The sequence below is a fragment of the Mesoplodon bidens genome (genome assembly GCF_964165515.1).
Source record: "Mesoplodon bidens genome assembly, chromosome: 19".
Lineage (NCBI taxonomy): Eukaryota > Metazoa > Chordata > Mammalia > Artiodactyla > Ziphiidae > Mesoplodon > Mesoplodon bidens.
In genome coordinates, this window is record NC_138179.1 from 29,714,602 (window position 1) to 29,735,459 (window position 20,858).

Sequence of the window (20,858 nt, forward strand, 5' to 3'; positions counted from 1 at the left end):
AGTTTTCAAAGGGCCAGGCAAGGCTTCTGCCCCCAGATATCTTCAGCAGGAGGTTTTTGATCTGAACAGTCCCAATCGATCACACTGGAAGCTGAGTTTGGCTTCTGCACGTCTGGGTGTGTTCCTTTCATGGAGCTAGAGTGGTGGGGGCGGGTTAGGGGTGGAGGAGTGGATTCCTCTAGTTGCATCAGCTATGGTGTGACCTCTGACATTTACCTTTCTTTGTTCCCAGATAAACCAAACACACAAAAACTAATTTTCCTGGTTTAATAAAAGAATGGGGGGTGGGGGGGAGGAGAGTGGCCTGGTAGGTGGGGAGAAAACTAGGGCTTGGGTGAAACAGACTGTAGTTGGGGGGAGTGCTCCCTGGGGGCCCTCCCCCTTGGCGGGCTCCCCAGAATTGGCTCTGGTTCCAGAAGGCCCTGCCTGGACACCCTGACGGGGTGGTCAGTGGGCAAACCAGCCCTGCAGCACCTGCTGTGCACCCAGCCCATTCGTGACCAGTGGTTCTCAAGCACTTCCCACGGGTCAGGTCCTGTGCAGTGGGTTTTACCAGCAGGTATTTCCCTTTTACTTTAGAGAAAACGAAAGTTGCCTGCAACCACAGAGCTAGTGCATGCACCAAGGCCAGCATCCTTCCTGTCTCTTGGTGGGCCTGCCCCATCCTAGGGATGCTGTGGAGGTCAGCACAGGGGTGGGCACACGGTGGCAACTCACAGATGCTCTGGGCTGGTAGGTCCTGAGGGCCAAGGGGGAGAGAAGTGGGCCGGAATCAGGAAGCAGAGGGACTGCCAGGGCTCCCAGGTATGTGACACCTAGCTACCAAAGGGGCTCTCTTGGGACCCAACCAGCTAAAATCCCACCTACTTTTCTAAACCCCTTCCCTCCCGCTGTCTCCCCTCCACCACTACTCCAGCCTTTTCCGGATTACTGAGGACCCCTCTGATCTCCCGGCACCTGCACAGGTGGTCCCTCTTCCCACCCCCGCAATTTGCATGTCTGCCACCTTCTCCTGCGCACAGGCCTCCCTCGGGCCCTTCCCTGAGCATTCCAGGGCAGTGTCCCCCGTTTTGCCATGCCAGCCCGCATCAAGCTATGACCCTTTATTGTGCTGCTCGGCTCTCATCTCCCAGGGGACAGTGAGGGCAGCCCCGGTGAGTGCTCGAGGGCCAGTGGAGGGGTCGCAACCGGGTGGGGGGGGGCGGGAGCTGCGGGGTGTGCCCGCCCCCCGCCACAGGCAGCCTTAGGAGGGGCGGGGGGCCGAGCCGGCCAAAGTCCAGGTCCGCGGGGCTGCGCAGCGCGCTACTTAAACCTACAACCCGCCGCAGCCGGCTAAGGACAGGGACACCAGGTCAGTTGGCGGACCGAGTGGGGAGCAGGGGGCCGGGGGCCGGGGGCCGGCGGGCGGGGGCCCAGCAGCCGCGTGGCCTACTCGGGACTGGCAGGCGCCGCAACGGGCGGCCCTGGGACTTGTAGTTCTCGGCTCCGCGAGAGGCCGGTGCGAGCCCGGGAGCGCGGCGCTGCGCGGGGACGGGGACTACATTTCCCAGAAGGCCGGGGAAGCGCCGTCACCGGGAAAGCGCCGCGTCCGGCGGCGCTTCCCGGGCGCGATGGGGCCGGTCCTGGTGGTTGGGGGCTGCCGCGAGGCCCGCGCTTGGTCCCTGCAAGGCGGCCCGCGGCCGATGGGTCCGGGCCGGGCGGGGCCCATGCGCAGCTCGGTGGCGGCGCCCGACTGCTGCGGGGGCCTTGGCAACCTGGACTTCAGGAAGGTACCGACCGCGCCGGCAGCCGGGCCGGGGGGGTGGGGGTCGCTAGGGCTGCTGGGTCCGCGGCGGGCGGTGCCACCGCCTACTCCCGGGGGCGGTGCCGCCGTTTACCAGGCAACGGGGGCGGGGCGGGGCGGGGCCGCGGGTGCGTGTGTGTGTGAGTGCGAGTGCGCGTGTCCGCACCTGTATCCGCGCGTGGGAGCGCGTACACGTGTGCACCTACGGGATCGCTAGGCTCCGGGGAGGAGGCGCCCCGGGGAGGCGGCGCCCCGAGCTGAGGCCGGAGGACAGGCTCCTCCCGGGTGGACGGGCGGGGAGTTCGCGGCCTGCGGAGCCCCGCGCGGGCCGGGCCGGGATGGGCCAGGCCGGCCCTGGTTCTGAAGACCAGCCGGGCCCCTGGCCCCGGCCCTTAGAGTCTCCTCTGAGACAAGACATTAACCTTTTCGGCGTCAGCCACTCCCCGTGGAGCCCCCGAGAGGTCCCTGCCCGAGGCCGCCTTTTGTGGTCCATTCATTGGTACAGCGGTACCGATTGAGAGCAGGTGTCCACTGAAGAAAAACGCACAACCTAATGGTTGCGAGTTGTGTTCTATTGGGGGCCTTACTGAGGACTCTAGCCCAGGAAACAGCCTCTCAGTGGCTCTGAGGGGGAGCCAGGATATATAGGAGTTTTTGCTGGAAAAAACCCCACATCGAACATCAAAAGATTACTGCTAATCACAAAAAAACCCAGACATCTTGTACATGATTTTAGCACTTTTCTATTTGTGGGAAGATGCTAGAGTCTGGGCTCCTTGAAATTATTCCTCAGATCTGCATCTTAACTGCCTGGGGCCTGTCTCCTGTTTTTCTCCATCCTGAATCCCCCTCAGGGTGCACTGTGGGGTTGGCAGCAGCAGCCGATGGCTTGATGGGGGGCGACTTCCCTTGTTTACCGGAATGGCAGGCGACATTCTTTGTCGGCTCTCACTGACCTTTCACTCCACTGAGGCTGGAAACTGAAAATTCTCTGCCGGAGATAAAACTGGTCAATGTTTTAGAAACTGGCTTGTGGGGAGGTGGGTTGAGATCCTGAGATAGCCGGTCCCTATCTGAGGAGGTGACCTCTGATCAGAGCCCTGAGCGATACGCCCTGGGGGGTGGGGGCCCAGGTGCTCTGGTCGGGGGCTGGCAGAGCCAAGGCCTTGAGGAGGAGTATTTGTTCAAGAACAAAGAGAAGCCTAGCCAAAGGGGACCCTCCGCATTGCCTGGCTTGGGGTGGATGCTTCATGGATGAGAACTATGGGGGAAGGATGGGGCACCATTAACTGGAGGTGGGGAAGCCTTCGGGGCTTCTGGTGGAAATCAAGGGGGCAGTGGGCCCCGCTGCAGGGTTAGGGTCCTGCCCTCAGGTCTGAACAAGGCCTGTGTTCTAGACCTAGCAGCGGGGGAGGGGGAGATTTCCTGGGTGTGTGTGGGAAGGTCTTTTCTGCTCTTCTTCCCTTCCCTGTGGGGCTGTGCAGTTGGAGTGATCTGGGAACCTTTTAGGGGACAGGTCAGGGTGACCCTCGTTGGCTAACATTCAGTTTTTTCCACTGCAGCCCTTATTGGTACAGTTAAGCTTCCTGTTGCCAACAACGTTGAACGTTGTGTATTTGTCCTACTTGGCAGCCCTCCTCCCTCCTCAGTGAAAACCTCTGGTTTTGAGAGATGTCATCCTCGGGATGGTTTCTCTGCAGCCGGGCTGGTTTCTCTGCAGCCGGGCGTCTGAGCTGCATGATGGTAGCGGGTTGGCCCCGCGCCGTCCCTTGGCGGTAATATGTCACGCTGAGAATCTAAACTTCTCTAGTAGCCACAGTTGAAAAAGTAAGAAATCGGTGAATCACTTTTGACAATATATTTGACCCAATATGTAAAATACGTCATTTCATTGCGTGGCACCGCACGTCCTCAGCAGCCACACGTGTGCTGATGCACAACCATGGGCACGGTGCCCTTGACCACTAGCTCCTGGGCCTGCTCCATCTGGTGCAGAATCTGGGCTTTGTTTTGAGCTTAGAAAGTCCCCCCTTGGGCTGAGGCACGGACCCGCTGCAGCCTCGTCGACCAAGGCTCTCCCTGCCCTGGACTCAGCCAGGCTCCTCAGCTGGGCAGCTGAGTGAAGCCTGCTGGCTGCTGGGCGATGGAGCCGGACTGAAGGGCTCCAGTGGGGCCTCGGGGTGCTGGCTCCTTTGGGAGCACAGGCTGCCAGGGCACAGTCGGGGGGCCCCTTTCATGCCCGTTTCCAGATGGTTCTTCAGCCCTTGTGAGCGATAGGTGGTGTAGGTGTCAAGAGGGGCCCTTCAGTTACCTGCTCTGTAAAATAGGACCTTTGTCAGCTGTAAAGTGCAGCCCACCTGAGGGTGGGTGCTCTTCAGAAGGCAAGGCCCCTGTGTTCAGGCAGCATCGAGACCATGCTGGGCGACAGGCCCCTTGGGCTGCACAGTCCCTGTTTGTGACTCATCTGTGACCATTTGGGAGGCAAATCCCAGGGGCAGGTAGGAGCTGCCTTCCAGGGAGAGATGTTTGCCTGCTACACAGAGTTGTTTTTCAAACTCTTTTGGCGTTATCACATTAGTTAGAATAAACAGCAGGCCATTTCTCTTGTCGACTTACTGTGTGAAGTTGTCAAGGACATAATTTTTGTCTTCAGTGTTTTTGGGTCAGAGTCCAGACCTTGGGCAAGCCACGTAAACGGGCAGAACCTCGGTCTCTTCTGCCTCTGTTGAGATGATCGTGGGGCTTTACTCATCCGTCTATCAGTATGGATGTTCTTTTCTTTTTTAAAAAAAATATTTATGTGTTTTGGCTGCGTTGGGTCTTAGTTGTAGCACGCGGGATCTTCGTTGAGGTATGTGGGATCTTTTGTTGTGGCACATGGGCTTCTCTCTAGTAGTGGCGTGAGAGCTTCTCTCTCTAATAGTGGTGTGTGGGCTCCAGAGTGCATGGGCTTTGTAGTTTGCGGCATGTGGACTCTCTAGTTGAGGCATGCAAACTCAGTAATTGTTGCGTGGGCTTTAGTTGCCCCGCAGCATGTGGGATCTTGGCTCCCTGGCCAGGGATCGAACCTACATCCCCTGCATTGGAAGGCGGATTCTTTACCACTGGACCACCAGGGAAGTCCCTATTTGTGTTCTTTATTTTATTTTAATTTTAATTTTTATTGTATTGTATTTATTTATTTATTTATTTTGGCTGCATTGGGTCTTCGTTGCTGCGCGTGGGCTTTCTCTAGTTGCGGCGAGCGGGGGGGGCTACTCTTCGTTGCAGTGCGCGGGCTTCTCATGGTGGTGGCTTCTCTTGTTGCGGAGCACGGGCTCTAGGCGCGCGGGCTTCAGTAGTTGTGGCTCGCAGGCTCAGTAGTTGCGGCTCACGGGCTCTAGAGTGCAGGCTCGGTAGTTGTGGCGCACGGGCTTAGTTGCTCCGCGGCATGTGGGATCTTCCCGGACCAGGGCTTGAACCCGTGTCCCCTGCATTGGCAGGCGGATTCTTAAGCACTGCACCACCAGGGAAGCCCCCTACTTGTGGTCTTTAACAAGGATCTTTCTGGTATTGATTTCTAGTTTGATTCTGTTATGGTTCAAGAACATACATACTTTTACTTTTTCTTTCTTTTTCTTTTGTGTGCACTTGAGAGGAATGTGCCTCCTGCTGTTATGGGGGGCTGGTGCTCAGGCCCACCTTGTCCTCACCGATTTTCTGCCTACCTGTTTTGGCTTCATGTGTTAGTCTCAGTTTTTTAGTCTGAAAAATGGGCATGTCTCACAGGGTTGTGGGCAGACTCAGTCACAGAGTAATAAGTGAGCTTCCTGTGTCATCTCACTTAATCCTCCTGATGGTCCCAGGAAGGAGGTGCCACCCCCGTCAAAGTTTGCCCAGGTTCCCACAGGGCATCGGGCCCTGTCTCAGGACAGGCTCTGCCGCCTCTGCAAAGCCCTGGCCCAGGACTCGGTCAGCTGGCTTCCTGTCACCACTGCCTTGGACACAGAATGCGTCCTTAGGTAAATAGACTTAGGCACCAGCGTAGCAGGGCCTGTCCGGGGCCCCTGAGGGCGAATGTAGAGAGAGGTCTGCGGCTTATGGCCCCCGCAGAGGAGGAGACCCCAGACCCACTCCTAGGAAGGGCCCACCTTGCCCCATGGACGTGGGGCCCCACGGGCCCTCAGAGCCTCGCTGTACATGGCCCAGGACAGGCTCGTTGGAGGAAGAGTGTGAATAAACAGCTTCCTGGAAGGAGTCATGGATTCGGGACACTGGGGCAGCCGCTGGCCGCTGTCTGTATCGTAGGAAAGCAGACCCTTCAGGTGGTCTCCAGGGCAGGCTCGCCCCCCATCCCAGCGTGTGGACCGCACCCCTCGCTGGCTGTTCCTTAGGAAGGGAGCATTCCCCGAGGGCCCCTCCAGAGCGCATCTGTCTGTAGCGCTGCCATCAGGCGCACAGGGGGGGGCCCTACAAGCACCCTCTGCCCCTTGTACCTTGGCACCTGTTTTCCCCTCTCATCCCCCTGGGCGGAGGTGGGTCACGGAGCTTCCTGTGGTCCCTCCCGGAGGGTGAGGGGGAGCCCCCAGCCCAGCCTGGATTATCCGCTGCCCAGAGTCCTTCTTCTGCGCCTGGTGCCTCCGCCATGAGGTTGCGGCCGCCTTAGTATAAAGCTCCTTTGTGGCCGCTCCTTCTTGTGTGTGCGCCAGGCTCGGGGCTTGCGGCAGAAGTTTCCCGGTAAACGTCTCCTGAATCACCGAGAAGGCCCGAGACGGAGGGTCCAGCTGGAGGCCTGCCCCGCTGCCCCCACCCTGCCCCCTTCCCTCGGCAGTGAGCGGTACGTGGGTCCCACCTGCGGTTGATGTGACTTTGATTCCCTGGGCCCCTGCTGTTTGTCTGGATGTCACAATGTGACCCTGGGTGCTGTTGACCCTCGCACGGTGAGCGGCATGGGCTGTAGCCACTGAGCCCCTCGCGGGAGCGCTGCCCGGGCAGCGGTAGGTAGCCCATCTCCTCTCTGTTCCAGCGCCGGGACTCCGCGCCCGTGACCTTGGAGCCAGAGGGGCTCCGTTGTTAGGGTTACCAGGAGCAGAAGGCCAGGACTTCGCTGCTTTAATCAGGTTGGGCAGAGGGTGGGTGGGTCGCGGTGGGCCCCTCCCCTTAGTCGAGGTGGCCCACAGGGGTACAGGGTGACGGGGCGGGGGTCTGGGACCCTCCTGCTCTGCTCTTGCCTGACCCGGGAGGGCGCCCTTTCCAGCGGGTTTTGGGGGTGACAGCAACCAGGACGGGACCTGCAGGCCTCTGGAGCGGGAAGCCAGGAGGGGGCCCTCTGCTGCCACCTGACTTGTCCGTCATTCTTTCCTGCTCGGCGGGCCCTTCTCGGGGCAACGCAAATGCCCCCTCAAGGTGACCGGATACTTCCTGGATGAGAGGTTGACCGAGGGCCCTGGGACCTGGGCGGGGGCCGAGGTTCCAGTTTTAACTAGTTCAGCCCTAACAGGGAGCCCCGGCCGGATGTCTGCTGCTGGCCACCTCAGCCAGTGTCACTGCTTAACCGCTCTGCCTCAGTTTCCCCTCCGCCTCTGCTCTCCTGAAGGCGAGGAAGCAGTCTCTCTCCCGCTCACCTGCCCGGCCTCCTTGGGAGTATTCGGGACTTATCCTCACTCTAGCGCCTGAGCCCGGAATCTGGAATCTGGAATCCGGAAGCGCTGGCCTGGCCTGGCCTCTGGGAGCCTCTGGCTTGATTCTCTCTGAGCTGGCACGACAGCGGTGCTCGTCTTGCTGGGTGGTGGCCCAAGGTGAGGTGTGAGAACTTATATAGGTGCGCACTGGTCTTGTTGCAGGGGCTTAGCTCGCAGACCCCCAGGGTGGAGCCTCCCAGGTGAATGACGAGGAGTGGAATTCTTAAAAATATCTGGAGCTTTTCCCCCGGGCCCTTTGGGGAAAGAGGGGGCAGTTCTCAGTTCCCCTGCTGATTTTCTTTCCTGAGGTGTAATTCACGTGCTGAAATCGCACCCAGATGGAGAATTCTCATGTGTCCCCGCCACCCAGGCTCCATCACCCCGGAAGACCCCCGCACCCTCCCAGGCCGTGCCTCGCCTTGCTCCCCAGGCAGCCACTGGGCCGTCTGCCGGCTTCCTCCTGCTCACCGTCCAGGGCCTGGGTGAACAGGAGACCCTGGTCGTCATCTGCACCTGCTCCCCACGTGGGCGGGCCTCACTCTTGACCCTTGACCCTCTCTCCTCTTGGCCCTGCCAGCCCAGGGTCACCCGTGGGGCAGGAGGCACAGCATGAGGGCACGTGGGTTTTGCCTGGGACTGTGGGATTTCCCACCCTTGCAGAGGTGACTGGCCCCCCCCAGCAGCTCCTGGCTCGCTTTGTGAGTGGCGGGGCCTGGAGGATCTGACCCCCCGGCAACCTCAGTGAGCTTCTGCGTAAAATACATAAGATGTCAGGATGGTGACGTTTAGCTCCTAGGGTTGGTGGGACGATTGCAGGAGAGAATTTTACTTCTCTCTGCTGAGTGGGACTAGTCTGCGGCCACCTGTGGGCCCTGGCATTTGCGGGCATTGGCTTCCCCGTGGACACGCTTGCCACTCTGGAGGCAGGAGGATTCTCTGGTTCAGAGGAATGGCATCCTCGGACAGAACTCCTTAAAAGGGAGTCTGGCTGACAATGACACCCTTGTCTGCAGAAATGCCATATCAACTCCCGTGGGAGTTGTTGCTGTCATAAGAGTCCGCAAGTGGTGAGAAGCATGTTTTGTGTGCGGCCCTAAGCTGGATGTGGTGATTCAGTGGGCAGGCCGGGGCTGGGGGCCGTTGGCAGGAAGCGTGGTTTATGCACCCGGCTGCCCTCCAGCTCTGCACCCTGGGCACGGCTGGCCCGCCTGGAGTGGATTCCACCCCCGCCACCCACCCAAGCCGAGGCTTGTGACTTACCTTCCAGTTGAGACTTATTGTTATTCTGAATTGCGTGTGGAGAGCTGCCATGAAGTTCTAAAAAGAAAAAGAAAAATACAAAGAGTAATACAGGGACTCAGTGAACACTGACCACGCAGGACGTCAGCAGTGTCTCACGGTTTTTAAAGGGAGAACTCAGCATTGGAGGCATCCAGCTGTTTCCTCCTCTTGTCCCTAGAGGCAGGGTCTTAGTTCTGTCCCCGGGGACATCTGGGCCACGTCTGGGGGCGTTTTCGGTTGTCACAGCTGGGGAGGGCGGCCGGCGTGGAGTGGGTGGGGGCCACAAAGAGTGACTGGCCAGCGGGTTGACAGCGACAGCGCGGAGGTGGGGAGACCTGCCCTGGTCACAGGGGGCAATGAATCTGGGGCTCAAAGCTGGCCCTCTCCACATACGGGAGGGGCACTCAGCGCTGTGTGGTGGGTGCAGGGTGCTCTGGGCTTCTGCAGCATCCTTGTCCGTTTGACATGTGTTTGAGAACATGGCAGGTTGACACAGACCTGGTCGATTTCAGTTCCCTGGTTTAGCTGCTTTGGGGACGGCGCATCTGGTTTACCCGAGCCCCCGGCATGCACACCTGTTCCATGCGTGCTGACAGGAACAGCTGTGCGCGTGTGTGTGAGCTCTCGGGGCAGGTGCCCAGGGTTGGGAGCCCCCATGCTCAGGAGCGCCGGTCCAGTGGCTGGGAAGAGGACACTGCTGCTCTTTTCAACTGCATTTTCCTGGTTCTCGGAGGCTGAGCATCTTCACATGGATGTCGGCCCCTCGGGTTGGCTCTGGGGCCTCTGAACACCTCTGTTGGGTCCTGGTCACCCTGGTGATGCAGACACGGGTCCCGGCAGGGTCACTGCCCCGCCAGCATGCTGGACACTCATCCTCAGAGCCGCTGGTTTCCTCTCTGTGCTTCCGCCGCTGGCCCGGCCACTCTCCAACAGGCACGACACGGCCGGTTGGGTTTCGGCTTTTATCTTCCGTTTTATGAGATTACACTGCAGTAACCTTTGCTGGACTTGGACGTGCCCAAGCCTCCTGACCTGTTCCTGGAGGGTAACTTTGTTTCCAAGTTCTGGGGCTTGTCACTCGCCCCCGTGTCTGTCCAGGTGGGGCGGGGCAGGGCAGGCAGGTCTCCCGCTGACGCCGGCTCTGTCCCTGCAGGCAGACCTCTGCGTTATGACCCGGCTGCTGGGCTACGTGGACCCCTCAGAACCCCACTTTGTGGCTGCAGTCCTCACCATCGCTTTCAATCCACTCTTCTGGAATGTGGTAAGTGCCCCAGGACAGGCTGTGCAGAGGGGCAGATGGACGGACGGGTGGCTCTTCCCTCTGCTCGTCTGTCTCTGGCCAGCGTGGGAGCATCCTCCTGCTTCCCCGTCGAGGTCGGCACCCAGGGAGGACGTGGACCGGGGAAGCCTCACGGCGGGGTCCCACGACATCTTGGCCTCAGCGGACAGCGGGTCTCAGCGGGGCTTTGCTCCCCTCCTGCCACACATTCAGGGCAGCCGCCTTCTTAGGACCCCCCGCAGGTGTGCTCCATAAACATCATCACTTTTCCTAATCGAGGCTTCCTGCAGAGTGGTCTGCAGCCCTCGGGCTGAGGGATGCTGGGGGCAGGGAGGAGCTGACAGCAAGTGAAATGGGAGGCAGGTCTGCGCCCAGGTCTTCTGTGGGTGCAGGGCCACGTGGAGGCTGGGGGCCTGGGGGGCTGGCCGGGTGGGAGGCAGGTGGGGAGTGGGCTCTGAGCAGTCCCTCCTGCCAGCCCTTCTCGGAGACATGCCTCCCCTGTCAGGATGTGGGGGAAGCCCTTGGGGTTTCTGGTCTGCTGTCCAGCATCTCTGGTGGGCTGGAAGGGGCGGTAGGCGTGCTCCCCGGGCCGCCCCCCGAGGCGTCCACCGATGCAGAGCCGTGGACGTCCTGTGCTCACCTCGAGGGCGGCCTCCTGAACGAGCCTGGGCTTGGCGTCAGCACACGCCGTTCCGAGCTGTCTTCATCTCAGGTGGCCGCTCGGTCCCCGGGGCGGAACAGACGTGTTTGCATCTGGTTGACGAGTTAGGTGTTTTCTTCATCTGGGGAGAGTGGGGTGGGGGCAGGCTGTTCATCTCAAAGAGGCTGCGGTCAACACGCCATCCCTCCCGACAGACAGACTGGTCTCCTTTCCAGGATGGACACACGGCCTTTTTCATACGCCCCCCTGGTTTCCTGTGCCGCTGTAACAAATGACCATAGACTGGGTACTTTAGAACAGCAGGAATATATTTTCCCCTGGCTCTGGGGGCCAGAAACCTGAAACCAGTACTGGTCAAGATCCAGGAGTGGGCAGGGTGTCCACCCCCCAGCTCCAGGGGAGGGTCCCCTCCAGGAGACCCAGCTCCAGTCCTCAAGGCCAGCATCTTCCCCCCACCTGCCTCCCTCCTATAAGGAAACAGGTGGGGGACAGCAGTCAGAGCCTCGCCGACCCAGGACAGCTCCCATCTCAAGACCCTGAACACAAGCTAAGCCCCCTCTTTGCTGAGCAGGCAACCTCCACCAGTTCTGAGGTCAGGACGTGGACATCACTTAAGCCTGATTCTCAGCTGCCACACCTTTTACCCTTCATTGTCTGGTGCTGCGGGAGGGGAAGGTGCACTGGGTGGGACGTGGGGAGGGTGGGGGGAGAGCAGAATCACCGTGGGGCGAGGGCGGGCCACCCCAGCTCTGGCTGGGGCCTGTGTCAGGTCAGGGCCACTTAGGCACGAGGGACCAAAGCTCCCCGGGAGGCCTGAAGATGTTTCCCCACAAAGCAAGCTCCAGGCCCCGCCCCCCAGAGCTCCTCTGTCCCCTCAGGCCCCCTCCCGCCCCGAGGCCGTGCGGCCTCTCACCTGGCTGTGGGTCTGTATGCTTTAGCTTCCTGCATAACACACCTGTCACCTAGTGAGTGAACTGGTCTCCAGAGTCCTGTGAGCCAGGTAGAGAGTGTTGGAATTGAGCTGAATTGTAGCACACCCGGCTGCTGTCAGCATTGTTCGGACGTGTGGGGAAGACCCTCCCATGGAAACTGGTGCAGAATGCGGGGGAGGCGAGGGCTGTGGGGAGCTCAGACCTGACCCAGAGCCTCCATGTGGAGCCAGGTTTGGGGAGTGGCTGCCCGGGGCTGGGCCGCCTCCTGCTCCCTGGGCCGCAGCTCTTGGGGCATCTCTGGACGCGCTGCGCTGCCTGCCCACCTGGCGCCAGCACCCCTGTTGCTGTGCCCGCAGAGGGCCTCCCGCCCTCTCTCGTGGGGTGTCCCTGGCCCCGTCTCTGCCATGACCTCCTCTTCCTCTGCTCGTCATCTGTTCACTCACCCCACAAGTGCTCTTGGGGGGCCCGCCGTTGGGGCGCTGAGTGGCCCGCGGGGGCGGGGGGATGAGCCCGCGAGGTGCACGGATGGGTTAATGTTGGGAAGAATGGGTGCTGCAGAGGGACCAGCTGGGGCGTTTCCTTTGTCACCTGTGTCTCTGTCCGGCCCAGAATCTCCTCAGTGCCAGGACCTCGCATCCAGGTGCTCGGCCGCGCCTGGGCACGTCCAGACCCCGCAGAGAGCTCGCTCTTTGGCCCTGGCCCACACCTCCCCGACATGCTCCCTTCCCCACCTGCAGGAGAAGGCTGCCCTGTGCCAGGGCCTGGACCAGCCTTCCCTCCTTGCTCGTGGTTGCCCACCCCCCGCCCCCGGTCCCCCTGCTCAGCGTGGCCCCACCAGCCGGCTCCTCTCCACCTTCTGCTCGTGCTCTCACCCCGCAAACACAGGGCCAGGGATTGCCCCGCACCCCGCCTTCTAGGACTAAGTGTGAGCAGGATGGCTGACCCGCTTTATCCCTGGATGTCCCGAGTGCCCAGAGCCCTTCATCCTGGTAGGTCACCTGGTCTGCAGGGAGATGCACCTCCCCAGAAAGGGGGGCGCTCCCCATGCGCCTTGGGGGGCCCTGGCACAGGGGCGTTCTGCCGGCTGAGTCCTGGCGGCCGTGGGCTCTTGAGGGAGCTGGGGGGGGCAGCAGGACAGTAGGTGGCGCTGTGGGCAAGGCCAGGGCGAGGGTGTCCCCGCAACCTTGTGTGCGTTTGCTGCGCGGCTTTGGTGTCCGCCTCGGTGTCAGCCACTGTGGGGTGGGCTTGGCTGCCCTGGGGACCCCCACAGGGGCCGGGAAGCTGATGCTGCAGATACTGAAGCAAGGACAGAGGCTGGGGTCCCAGCCCGTGTTCACACTCGCTCTGGGTCTTGGTTTCTCCATCTGTGAATGGAGGCCCATCGGGCTCTGAAACACCGCAGCCACTCAGCTTACCTTGCCCCCCTGGGGTGACACCGCGCAGGCCCCTTGGGAGAGGGCGGCCTGCCTTCCTGGAGCTGGCAGCGAGGTAAGACTGGGCATCAGACCTGCAATCGAAACATCGGAGTTGGTTACAAGGAAGCTGGCGTCTGGAGCTTGTCCAGGAGACAGGGCGAGGGGTTGTGCGGCTCCTTGGCTTGGGGGCCGTGAGGGGATGACCCGGAGGCACGTGTACGTGGTGTACGTGGTGGCTGGAACGTGGTGGCTGGAACGTGGTGGCTGGAACGTGGCCAGCTTGCCTTCTGCCGGGACCGCGTGGAGGCCGAGGGGGTGAGGAGGGAGGCTCTCCCACCCAGAGCCCCGGTGAGACCCCACCTGAGCTGGGCTTCCTCTCCTTCCCGGATCCTGACGCTCCAGGGATGCGGCCTGAGTTTTCTCACGAGTCCTGCTGGGGGCCGTGTGGGTAGAGGACGCGCCTCTCCTGCGATGCTTCACTTGGACACGACCCGGCCTCTGCAGCAGCAGCTTGGGTGGGACAAGGTGGCTGCAGCGGCGGGAGGGCTCCTGGTGGGTCGTCTCTCGGGCCCCTCCCACACGGAGGGGCGGTTTGATGACCTGGCCTCCCCTTGGTGTTCCCAGCAGATCAACCCTCCTGCTTTGACCTTTCTGTAGACCCCGCAGCCTTCAGGGCCCGTCCACATCTCCGTAGGGTGTCTGCTGTGACCTTCCCCGGAGCTCTGGTGTCTACCCTCTGCCATCAGCAAGCGTGGTCTCCTTGTGGCCCCCGTGCCTTTGCACGGCCTGCTCCCTCCTAGAAGGGCTCTGCCACACCAACCTGCCTCCTGTTTCCCTCCCAGGCCTTCACTGGCCTTCCTTGAGCCCTGGCCCCGAGCAGACATGGCCCAGCTCCCTTCCAGCCTCCCTGACCCGCAGATCTGTGGTCGCTGTTCCTCGCGAGTTTACGTTTCACCTCCTACCTTAGACCGAGGGCTCCTGCCTTGGAGTTAAGGGCAGGCCCAGTGTGATCGCAGGTGAGCCCAGAGTGGCCTGGGGTGCCGTGGGCCAGGCGGTTTCTCCACTTGGTAGAGGGGTGCTAGGTCCTCTCGCTGGCCGCACGGTGCCCACCTGGCTGTGTCGTTGGCTTTACCCCATTCCCTGGTCTTCCTCTGAGGCCAGCTGACATTCCAGGGAAAATGTCCAAGGCTTGGGTTTTTGTCTCATTTTACTGCTGACTTGTTCTGACCTGGGCCTCAGCTGCCTCATCTTAGTTCTGGAGGAGTGGCCTTTGCCCAGCTTTTCTCAAGGGGGGCTGCCAGGCTGTGGGGGGAGGGCAATGGGTGTGAAAGGGTCTGGAAGCACCCGGGCATACTTGGCCCAGAGGAGAAGTGGCCGTGGGAGCCGCCTGGGTGCAGGCACGTCCCAGGTGCAGGCACGTCCCAGGTGCAGGCGCGTCCCGGGTGCAGGCGCGTCCAGAACGGCTCTTGCATCCACGCAAACTCCCAGAGCTGCTGCCTGAGCTGAAGGCCAAGTGCTCTCACTTGACCCAGAGTCTTATGCCCAGAAAAGCTCCATGGCCTAGGGATACATCTTGGAGAGTGTTTTGTAGCTGGTGACCCTTTCCTCACCTCCAGGAATCAGGAATTGGCCTGGGAGAGGCTCTGAGATGCAGGGGCGATGGGTGTGCTTGTCGCTGGCCAACGCCGGGCCACGTAGCGCCTGGAGGTGCCTGGGCTCCCCGTGGTGTCCGGCCGCTGCCCGCTGTGGGGCCCGGGGAGCCCCGTTCCTGCCACCTTTCCTCTGATCCCGCCTCCTGGTCCCCTGCCCTGGCACCCTGAGCCTCAGGAGGGCTAGGATGTGAGGTGGTCAAGTGCCGGCCCAAAGACCCTGGCGATGGATGCCCACAGCGCCTCAGGGAAGGCCCCTGGCCTCGCTGTGTTGCCGGATCTGAGATTCTTGTGGTTCCTCCAAAGAGGCATCAGCCTGGAGTGTGGGCTCCGGGGAGGCAGAGATCACGAGCATCGGGGGGCCGGAACACAGGGGTCCTGGGCAGGGAGGGACAGAGAACCAGGCCACCTGATGCAGCAGGGAATCAGGAGAGGGCGGGGTGGAGCCTGCACAGCTTCCCCGACGATACTTCACGGATCCGGTGCCTGCTGTCTGAGGCTCTGGCCAGCCTCAGAGGGCAGGCCCTGTCCTCGGGTACCAGGCTCTGCAGGGAGCGAGGGTCGCCCCGCCTGTACACACCTCTGCTGCCTTTCGCTCTGTCCAGCCGCCCCTGCTGCAGAGGGTCCCAGGTGGCCCAGGGGCTGGTGGCTGTGCATTGAGGGCCACTGCAGCTCAACATCGGACTGACCCCAACTGGCCACCAGACGGCACACAAGGGATGCGAGGTCCTCCTGTCTTCTAGGGCTGTGCTCGTGGGCAGAGGGGACCGCAGTGAGGATGGTGAGGGCCCCTCAGCCCCATGGCTGGACAGGGTTACCCTTCTTCAGGGTCATTCTGCGGCTTAGGTAGGAAAATAGCCTGGGAAGCATACACTTTCCACAGGTGTGTATACAGGGGCCTGCTCCTGGCACATAACGGGTACCTGTTCTTCGCCTGGCGCCCCACCTGTCCGCCCACAGGGCTCCAGGTGAATAACGGGTGGGAAGGGGGTTCTGTGAATTACAGTAAGAAGAGTCCAGCCCTTGTCCTGCAGGTCACGAGCGAGGTGGCTGGGCGTGGGCAGCCTGCGAGGGTCAGTCAGCTGTTGGGCGTGGTGCCTTGCTCTGTGTCTCCCCACCAGCCCTGGGGAGGGGAGGGGACCAAGGGATTGCACCGCAGTGACGGGGGCAGGACAGCCCTGGGGCTGGGGGCTCTGGGGGTGGGGCGCACTCGGTGCTGGCCATCCTGGGAGTGAGAATTACTGTCACCACCCCCCAGTGGATTTGATCTGCAGACCCGGGGTGGGGGTGGGTCAACCCCAGGTTTTTCAGAAGCAGCAGCTGAGGACCAGAGAGGTGGCTTGACCTGCCCAGGTCACACAGCTGTAAGAGCAAGGGTTGGGCCTGGAAGCTGGGGCTTCCCCTCCTGTGTATCATGCCCGCCCCCGTCCCACCCCCCGGAGGGCCTCCCTGGTGCAGACACAGCCCTATGTGTCGGCCTGGCCTGGCCCAGATTGGGCAGGACCTGGGGCCCCTGATGGCCGAAGAGGCCCTCACGGCACCTGCTGGAGGTCCAGCCTGCAGTCCCGCCCCCTGCAGCCTGAGGTGCACGAGCATGCCCCGTGCCAGCTTCCTGGCTGGTTTGCACCCCGCCCCGCCTGTGTCAGTGTTATGATGGCACATGGACTTTCTGTGGGCAAGGCCGCATGTGGGGCAACCACGAGGGGCAGCCACCTGGAAGGGGCGGCTGCACGTCCTCGGGCCCGTCCTTGGCCTGCTCGGCCCTAGGAGCCCGGTGCAGCCGTGCCCCCCGCCCGCCCCCGAGTCCTCCCTGCCCGTCTTGCCGGCCCGGGGAGGGGCGTGGGCCTCTGAGCACACCAGCCTGTCCTGCTACTGTTGCCTCCTGGCCGGGACCTGGGCAGGATTTTTCGCTTTTCTGAGCCTTGGTTTTCTCATCTGTAAAACAGGCACAGTCATCAGGGCCTCGAGGTTTGGATAGAACCTCGCTTGGAGCTGGCCGGCAGCTGCACCCCCTCCTTCCTCTCCGGCCACCTGGTGCCCTCTGTCGGCCTCGCCCTGGCCGTTCCTCGTGGCTGGGCTGCCTGGGCAGTGATGCCGTCTTGCAGTGACAGGGCTGCACTTGCCGTACCTGCCAGGACAGGTACTCGACGTTAGCCATGCCCAGGTGCTGCATCAGCGCCTCTGAGCCCGTGGCAGGTGGCCCGAAAGCAGGGTGGGGAGTATGTAAGTATCGGCCCCATCGACCGTCAGGCTGCCCGCTAAAGGATAGAGGTCAGATCTCACACCTCGGCTGGTGGCGGAGGTGAAGGGAGCCGATCCCCTAATGCTGTCTCCTTGTCCTGACAGCCAAATACCTGCACAAACTGCTTCCCGAGAAACAGACAAGGGGAGAGGAAGGGGTGTGGTTGAAGGCACCGGGGTTGCTTGGCTGGCAGGACCGTGGTCCTCCCGGAGGTGGCCACACAGATGCCATGAGCAGGGGCAGGGCCCTTCCTGGGAGCGCTGTGGGCTTAACGGGTGCAAATTCGGGTCCCTCTGAAACAAACCCTGATGGTGTGGGAAGGCGTTCTGGCATGGGGGCGGTCCTCAGCCTCCTCAGGAAACAGGAGTTGTCGCAGGGACCTTCACGGGCGAGGAAGGGAAAAGGGCAGGTCGCCCAGATGGTGACCCCGTGGCCAGGTGACAGGTGGAGGACACTGGCCGGGTCTCCCCATCTGGGGGCAGTTGGAGCCCTGACCCTGGTTCTCTGGCCCAAGTCTGAGTGTGGCCTGCACAGAGGGTCTCAGCACTCGGTCCTGAGGACACGGCGGGGATGGTGGGGACCTCATAGCCTTTCTAACCCCGCCGCCTGCCAGGCGCCTTCAGGCCTGAATTTGTGGAAGTGGTGAGCGGCCGGGGGGTGGGCGGCGACGGGTGGCTGGAACCCTGCGGGCCGTGGTGCACAGGCAGGCAGCCCTCCAGCACGCGGGGCTGGAACAGCGTGTTGAGAAGACACTGTTCCCCGACACGGATTTGACACCTTCCCGGGTCAGTGCTGAACCCCACCCCCCCAACAGGGAGCTTGGAAATTCAGCTGTGAGATCCAGTGGCCTAATTTTAGACCTTGGGTGTGCATGTCAAAACAGCAGGGTAATTAAAGAGAGGGAGAGAACGAGGACAGCCCGGCTTCAACCCTTAACTCTGAAGCCAGCACGTTCCCTGGGGGAGCATCACCTGCCACCTGACAGGGCTGCCCGTGGCCTCGGGGGGCGGATAGGAGCAGAGCTTCTCTCTTGGGGGCCCCCCCTCCCCGGGCGGAGCTCAGCGGAGATGCGGGGCCGGCCAGCAGGTGGGCTGAGGCCTCCACGCTGGAGAACAAGTCACGGGGCGGAAGAGGTGCGTTTGTCCAGCACCTTGTGGGAGGAACGTGCTTTGGGCAGTAAACCTGCTGGCGCTCAGGGAAGCTTTCAGCTCACACAGGCCCCCGGCCTGCTCAGGGCTCAGACGGCTCGTTGGCCCCGGGGCCGGGGGGCGGGCCCTGGGCTGTCCAGTGGTTCTGACCCCTTGCCGGCTGTCACATCCGCTGCCCACATCTCCCTCCTGACCTGCCTCTTACCTGCTGTCTGGGGCTTGTTAGAATCGTGCGTGAAGTGAGAGCATGTCCCCCTGAGGCGGGAGTCACCGTTCCCCGCAGGGGGGCACCTGGGAAGAGCGGCGTGACCCTCCTCCCCTTGGTCGGCCTCGAAGATGCAGGATTGATCGCTCCAGCCCCCACCCCAACCCCAGGGTCCCTGCCGTCTGCCCCTCCCCCTGGGCGCCGTCACTTGTTTTAGTCTCTCTGCAGTTTAGGATGTTGAAGGTTTAAATGTTGGCCACGCATGTGCACCGTCCACCGTCTGCGGAAGGCGGATGGTGAGAACGGCTGTCTGACCCCTGCCCCGGGCCCCGGACGTGCCCTGCGTGGAGGCTCGTGTGCCCTGAGATGCCCACCTGCACCCACTGCAGCCCCTGCAGGTCCCTCATCCTTTCGTTCGGGAAAGCAGAGGATGCTGATCTTAGAGCAATGGCGGGAACTGGCCTTTGTTAGGGTTCCCTAAGCACTGGGCCCTGTCCTCACAGCCCCTCTGAGTGGATTTTGGAGGCCATTCACTTTCACACCCAGAGGCCTCTTCACTCTTTCAGCCCCTTGTGGGGATGTCCTGTCATTCACTCACCAGGCCCCACCAGTGGACGAGCAACTGATGTCACACTTTGCCCCATAAACAGCCCTAAAGTAAACGTCCTCATCCTGCTTATCTGCGCACGTCCAGGATCTGCTTCTGGACCCGGAACCTCCGGTCACCGGACCGTGTGGATGTGACTAGTGGAGCTGGCAGGGAGGCCCAGGGCCCCACGTCCCGAAGCCGACTGGCTGGTGGCTTGAGCGCGACCCTGACCCCTGGGTGCTGCAGGAGTCCCTGAGCCGCCCCAGCCGTGCATCCACGAGGCCCCTGGGGCTCCTGCTTCAGCCCGGGCTGAGCAGCAGCTCGGGAGGCTGTGCAGGGTCTTCCGGAGAGAGCGTGCTGTCGTGCTGCGGGCAGGGGCCGTGCTGTTCTGTGTTCTGTCTGCCGCGTCCTCGGGAGACACAGAGCCATAAGCCCCCCCTCAGGTCCCTGGAATGTTCCCGCGGTGGGGAGGGAGGGTGGCGATTAGCACAGAACACGGTATTTTGACCCAGGCTGTACTCAGTGAGGAGAGACTGTCCCCAGTCGCAGGGCTCTGCAAGGGGATTGTGTTTCCATCAGGACGCAGCCTTTTTGTGTTTCTCTGCTGCCAGGTGGGGGGGTGGTGAGGACGTCACAGCCTCTGGGAGCTGCGTGGCCGTGACCAGGACGCGCACCTCCCAGCCCTGAGACCTGGCAGAACAGCATGGCTTCTGCCCAGGGAAGGGGTGGGTTGTCTCGGCTGTGGCTCCAGCAAGTGGGCAGTGGGTCTGGGAGGCGGGCGGGTGGCCGGAGGACACAGGGACCGCCGCACTGTCTCGGCAGCTTTCCTGGGAACCCGCTAGATTCCAGAGTAAAAGGCCAAGCTGCTGTCACTGAGGAGGGCTGGGCCCACTGCTGGGTCCAGGAGACTTCTGGACAGACGTCCCAGATCGGGCATGTGCGCGGCCTGTGGCGCCTCTGCGTCCCGCCTGTTTTCAAGGCCTGCATCCACACATTTGGCTGCTGGCCGCGGGGCTCTGGGCTGCTGGGGGCCACGGGCGAGATGACCCCCAGCCCTCTCCACACTGCTCCGCTCCTCCGCCGTGGGGCGCCCCTCCGCGCGGCCCCTGGCCTCGTACCTGCTCCCTGCCGGTGTGGGCAGCCCCCGAGCCTGGTCTGTGAATGGCGGGTCCTGATCAGCCGGGGTTCCTGCGAGGAGCAGGTGGTGCTGGTGGGCCCTGGCCGCCGGGGGTTCCTTGTTTGACCCCTGTGATCCCGCGGCATCTGGGGTTTCAGATTTCCTCTCTCTCTGGCTCCCTTGTTCCGCCGGCTCCTCCCCCCGACGTGTGGTTCGCTTTGTCACCTCGACTGCAGTTTCCCTCCCAGCGCCTCTGGCGCTTTCTGGTGAAGACACCTTACCTGCTAAATACGTCCGAGGTGCAGAGGGGAACCCTGGCCCACTCCACCCCCCACCCCCCAGGCCAGCACGTGGACTGGCCGGCCGGCCGGGACTCCACTGGTCTGGTCCGGACAGCACCCCGGGGCGCTGCAGGCCACATGCTCCTGCTGGAGGACCCGTCTCTCTGTGCTCTGTGTGGGTCTCCTTTTCAGCCCTCAGGCCTCGAGTGAGGGTCACCTGCCAGAGAGGCCTCCCCACGGCCCTACCCCAATTTTCTTCCTCCCAGCACCCGTTCTCTGGCAATCACATCCCCAGCACATCTGCCCCGCACTGGAGGCCCCGAGGACAGAGGCCACGCTGGCCTGGTCTCCTCGGTACCCATGGGCTGCCAGGGTCGGGGGGGCAGGCCTGCAGCGCGGGGAGACTGGCCTGGCCTTGGCTGCTCTGTAAATACCTCCCTCGGGTGCCCCTCGGTGCTGGATTAATTGTCCTGAGCCTCTGCCCCAGGAGGCCGTGCCTGGCCCCCAGCACCTGGAGCAGGAGGGTGCTGTGAGAAACCATGGCCCCCCAGCCTCAGCGGGCCGCCGGGCTCAGTCCTGAAGGTCATGTAGACTTGTGCAGAGGCCCAGCCGCTGG

General features: G+C 62.2%; 1 protein-coding gene across 7 annotated transcripts in view; it reads left to right on the forward strand.

Moving 5' to 3' along the window:
- Positions 1-785: 785 nt before the first annotated feature.
- The window catches only part of PEMT (phosphatidylethanolamine N-methyltransferase), a 47,361-nt gene continuing 27,288 nt past the window's right edge, over positions 786-20,858 (forward strand). Inside the window, exons 1-2 of one of the 7 annotated variants that reach the window (XM_081219056.1) lie at positions 786-804; positions 9,878-9,985. In XM_081219056.1, coding sequence (XP_081075182.1) covers positions 9,893-9,985 — 93 coding nt within the window. In that variant the 5' untranslated portion in view covers positions 786-804; positions 9,878-9,892. Of the gene's footprint in view, positions 805-1,288; positions 1,352-1,565; positions 1,770-6,578; positions 6,600-6,862; positions 6,883-7,540; positions 7,561-9,877; positions 9,986-20,858 lie in introns of those variants that run through there. The other 6 variants (XM_081219052.1, XM_081219050.1, XM_081219051.1 and 3 more) reach the window with 6 other exon arrangements.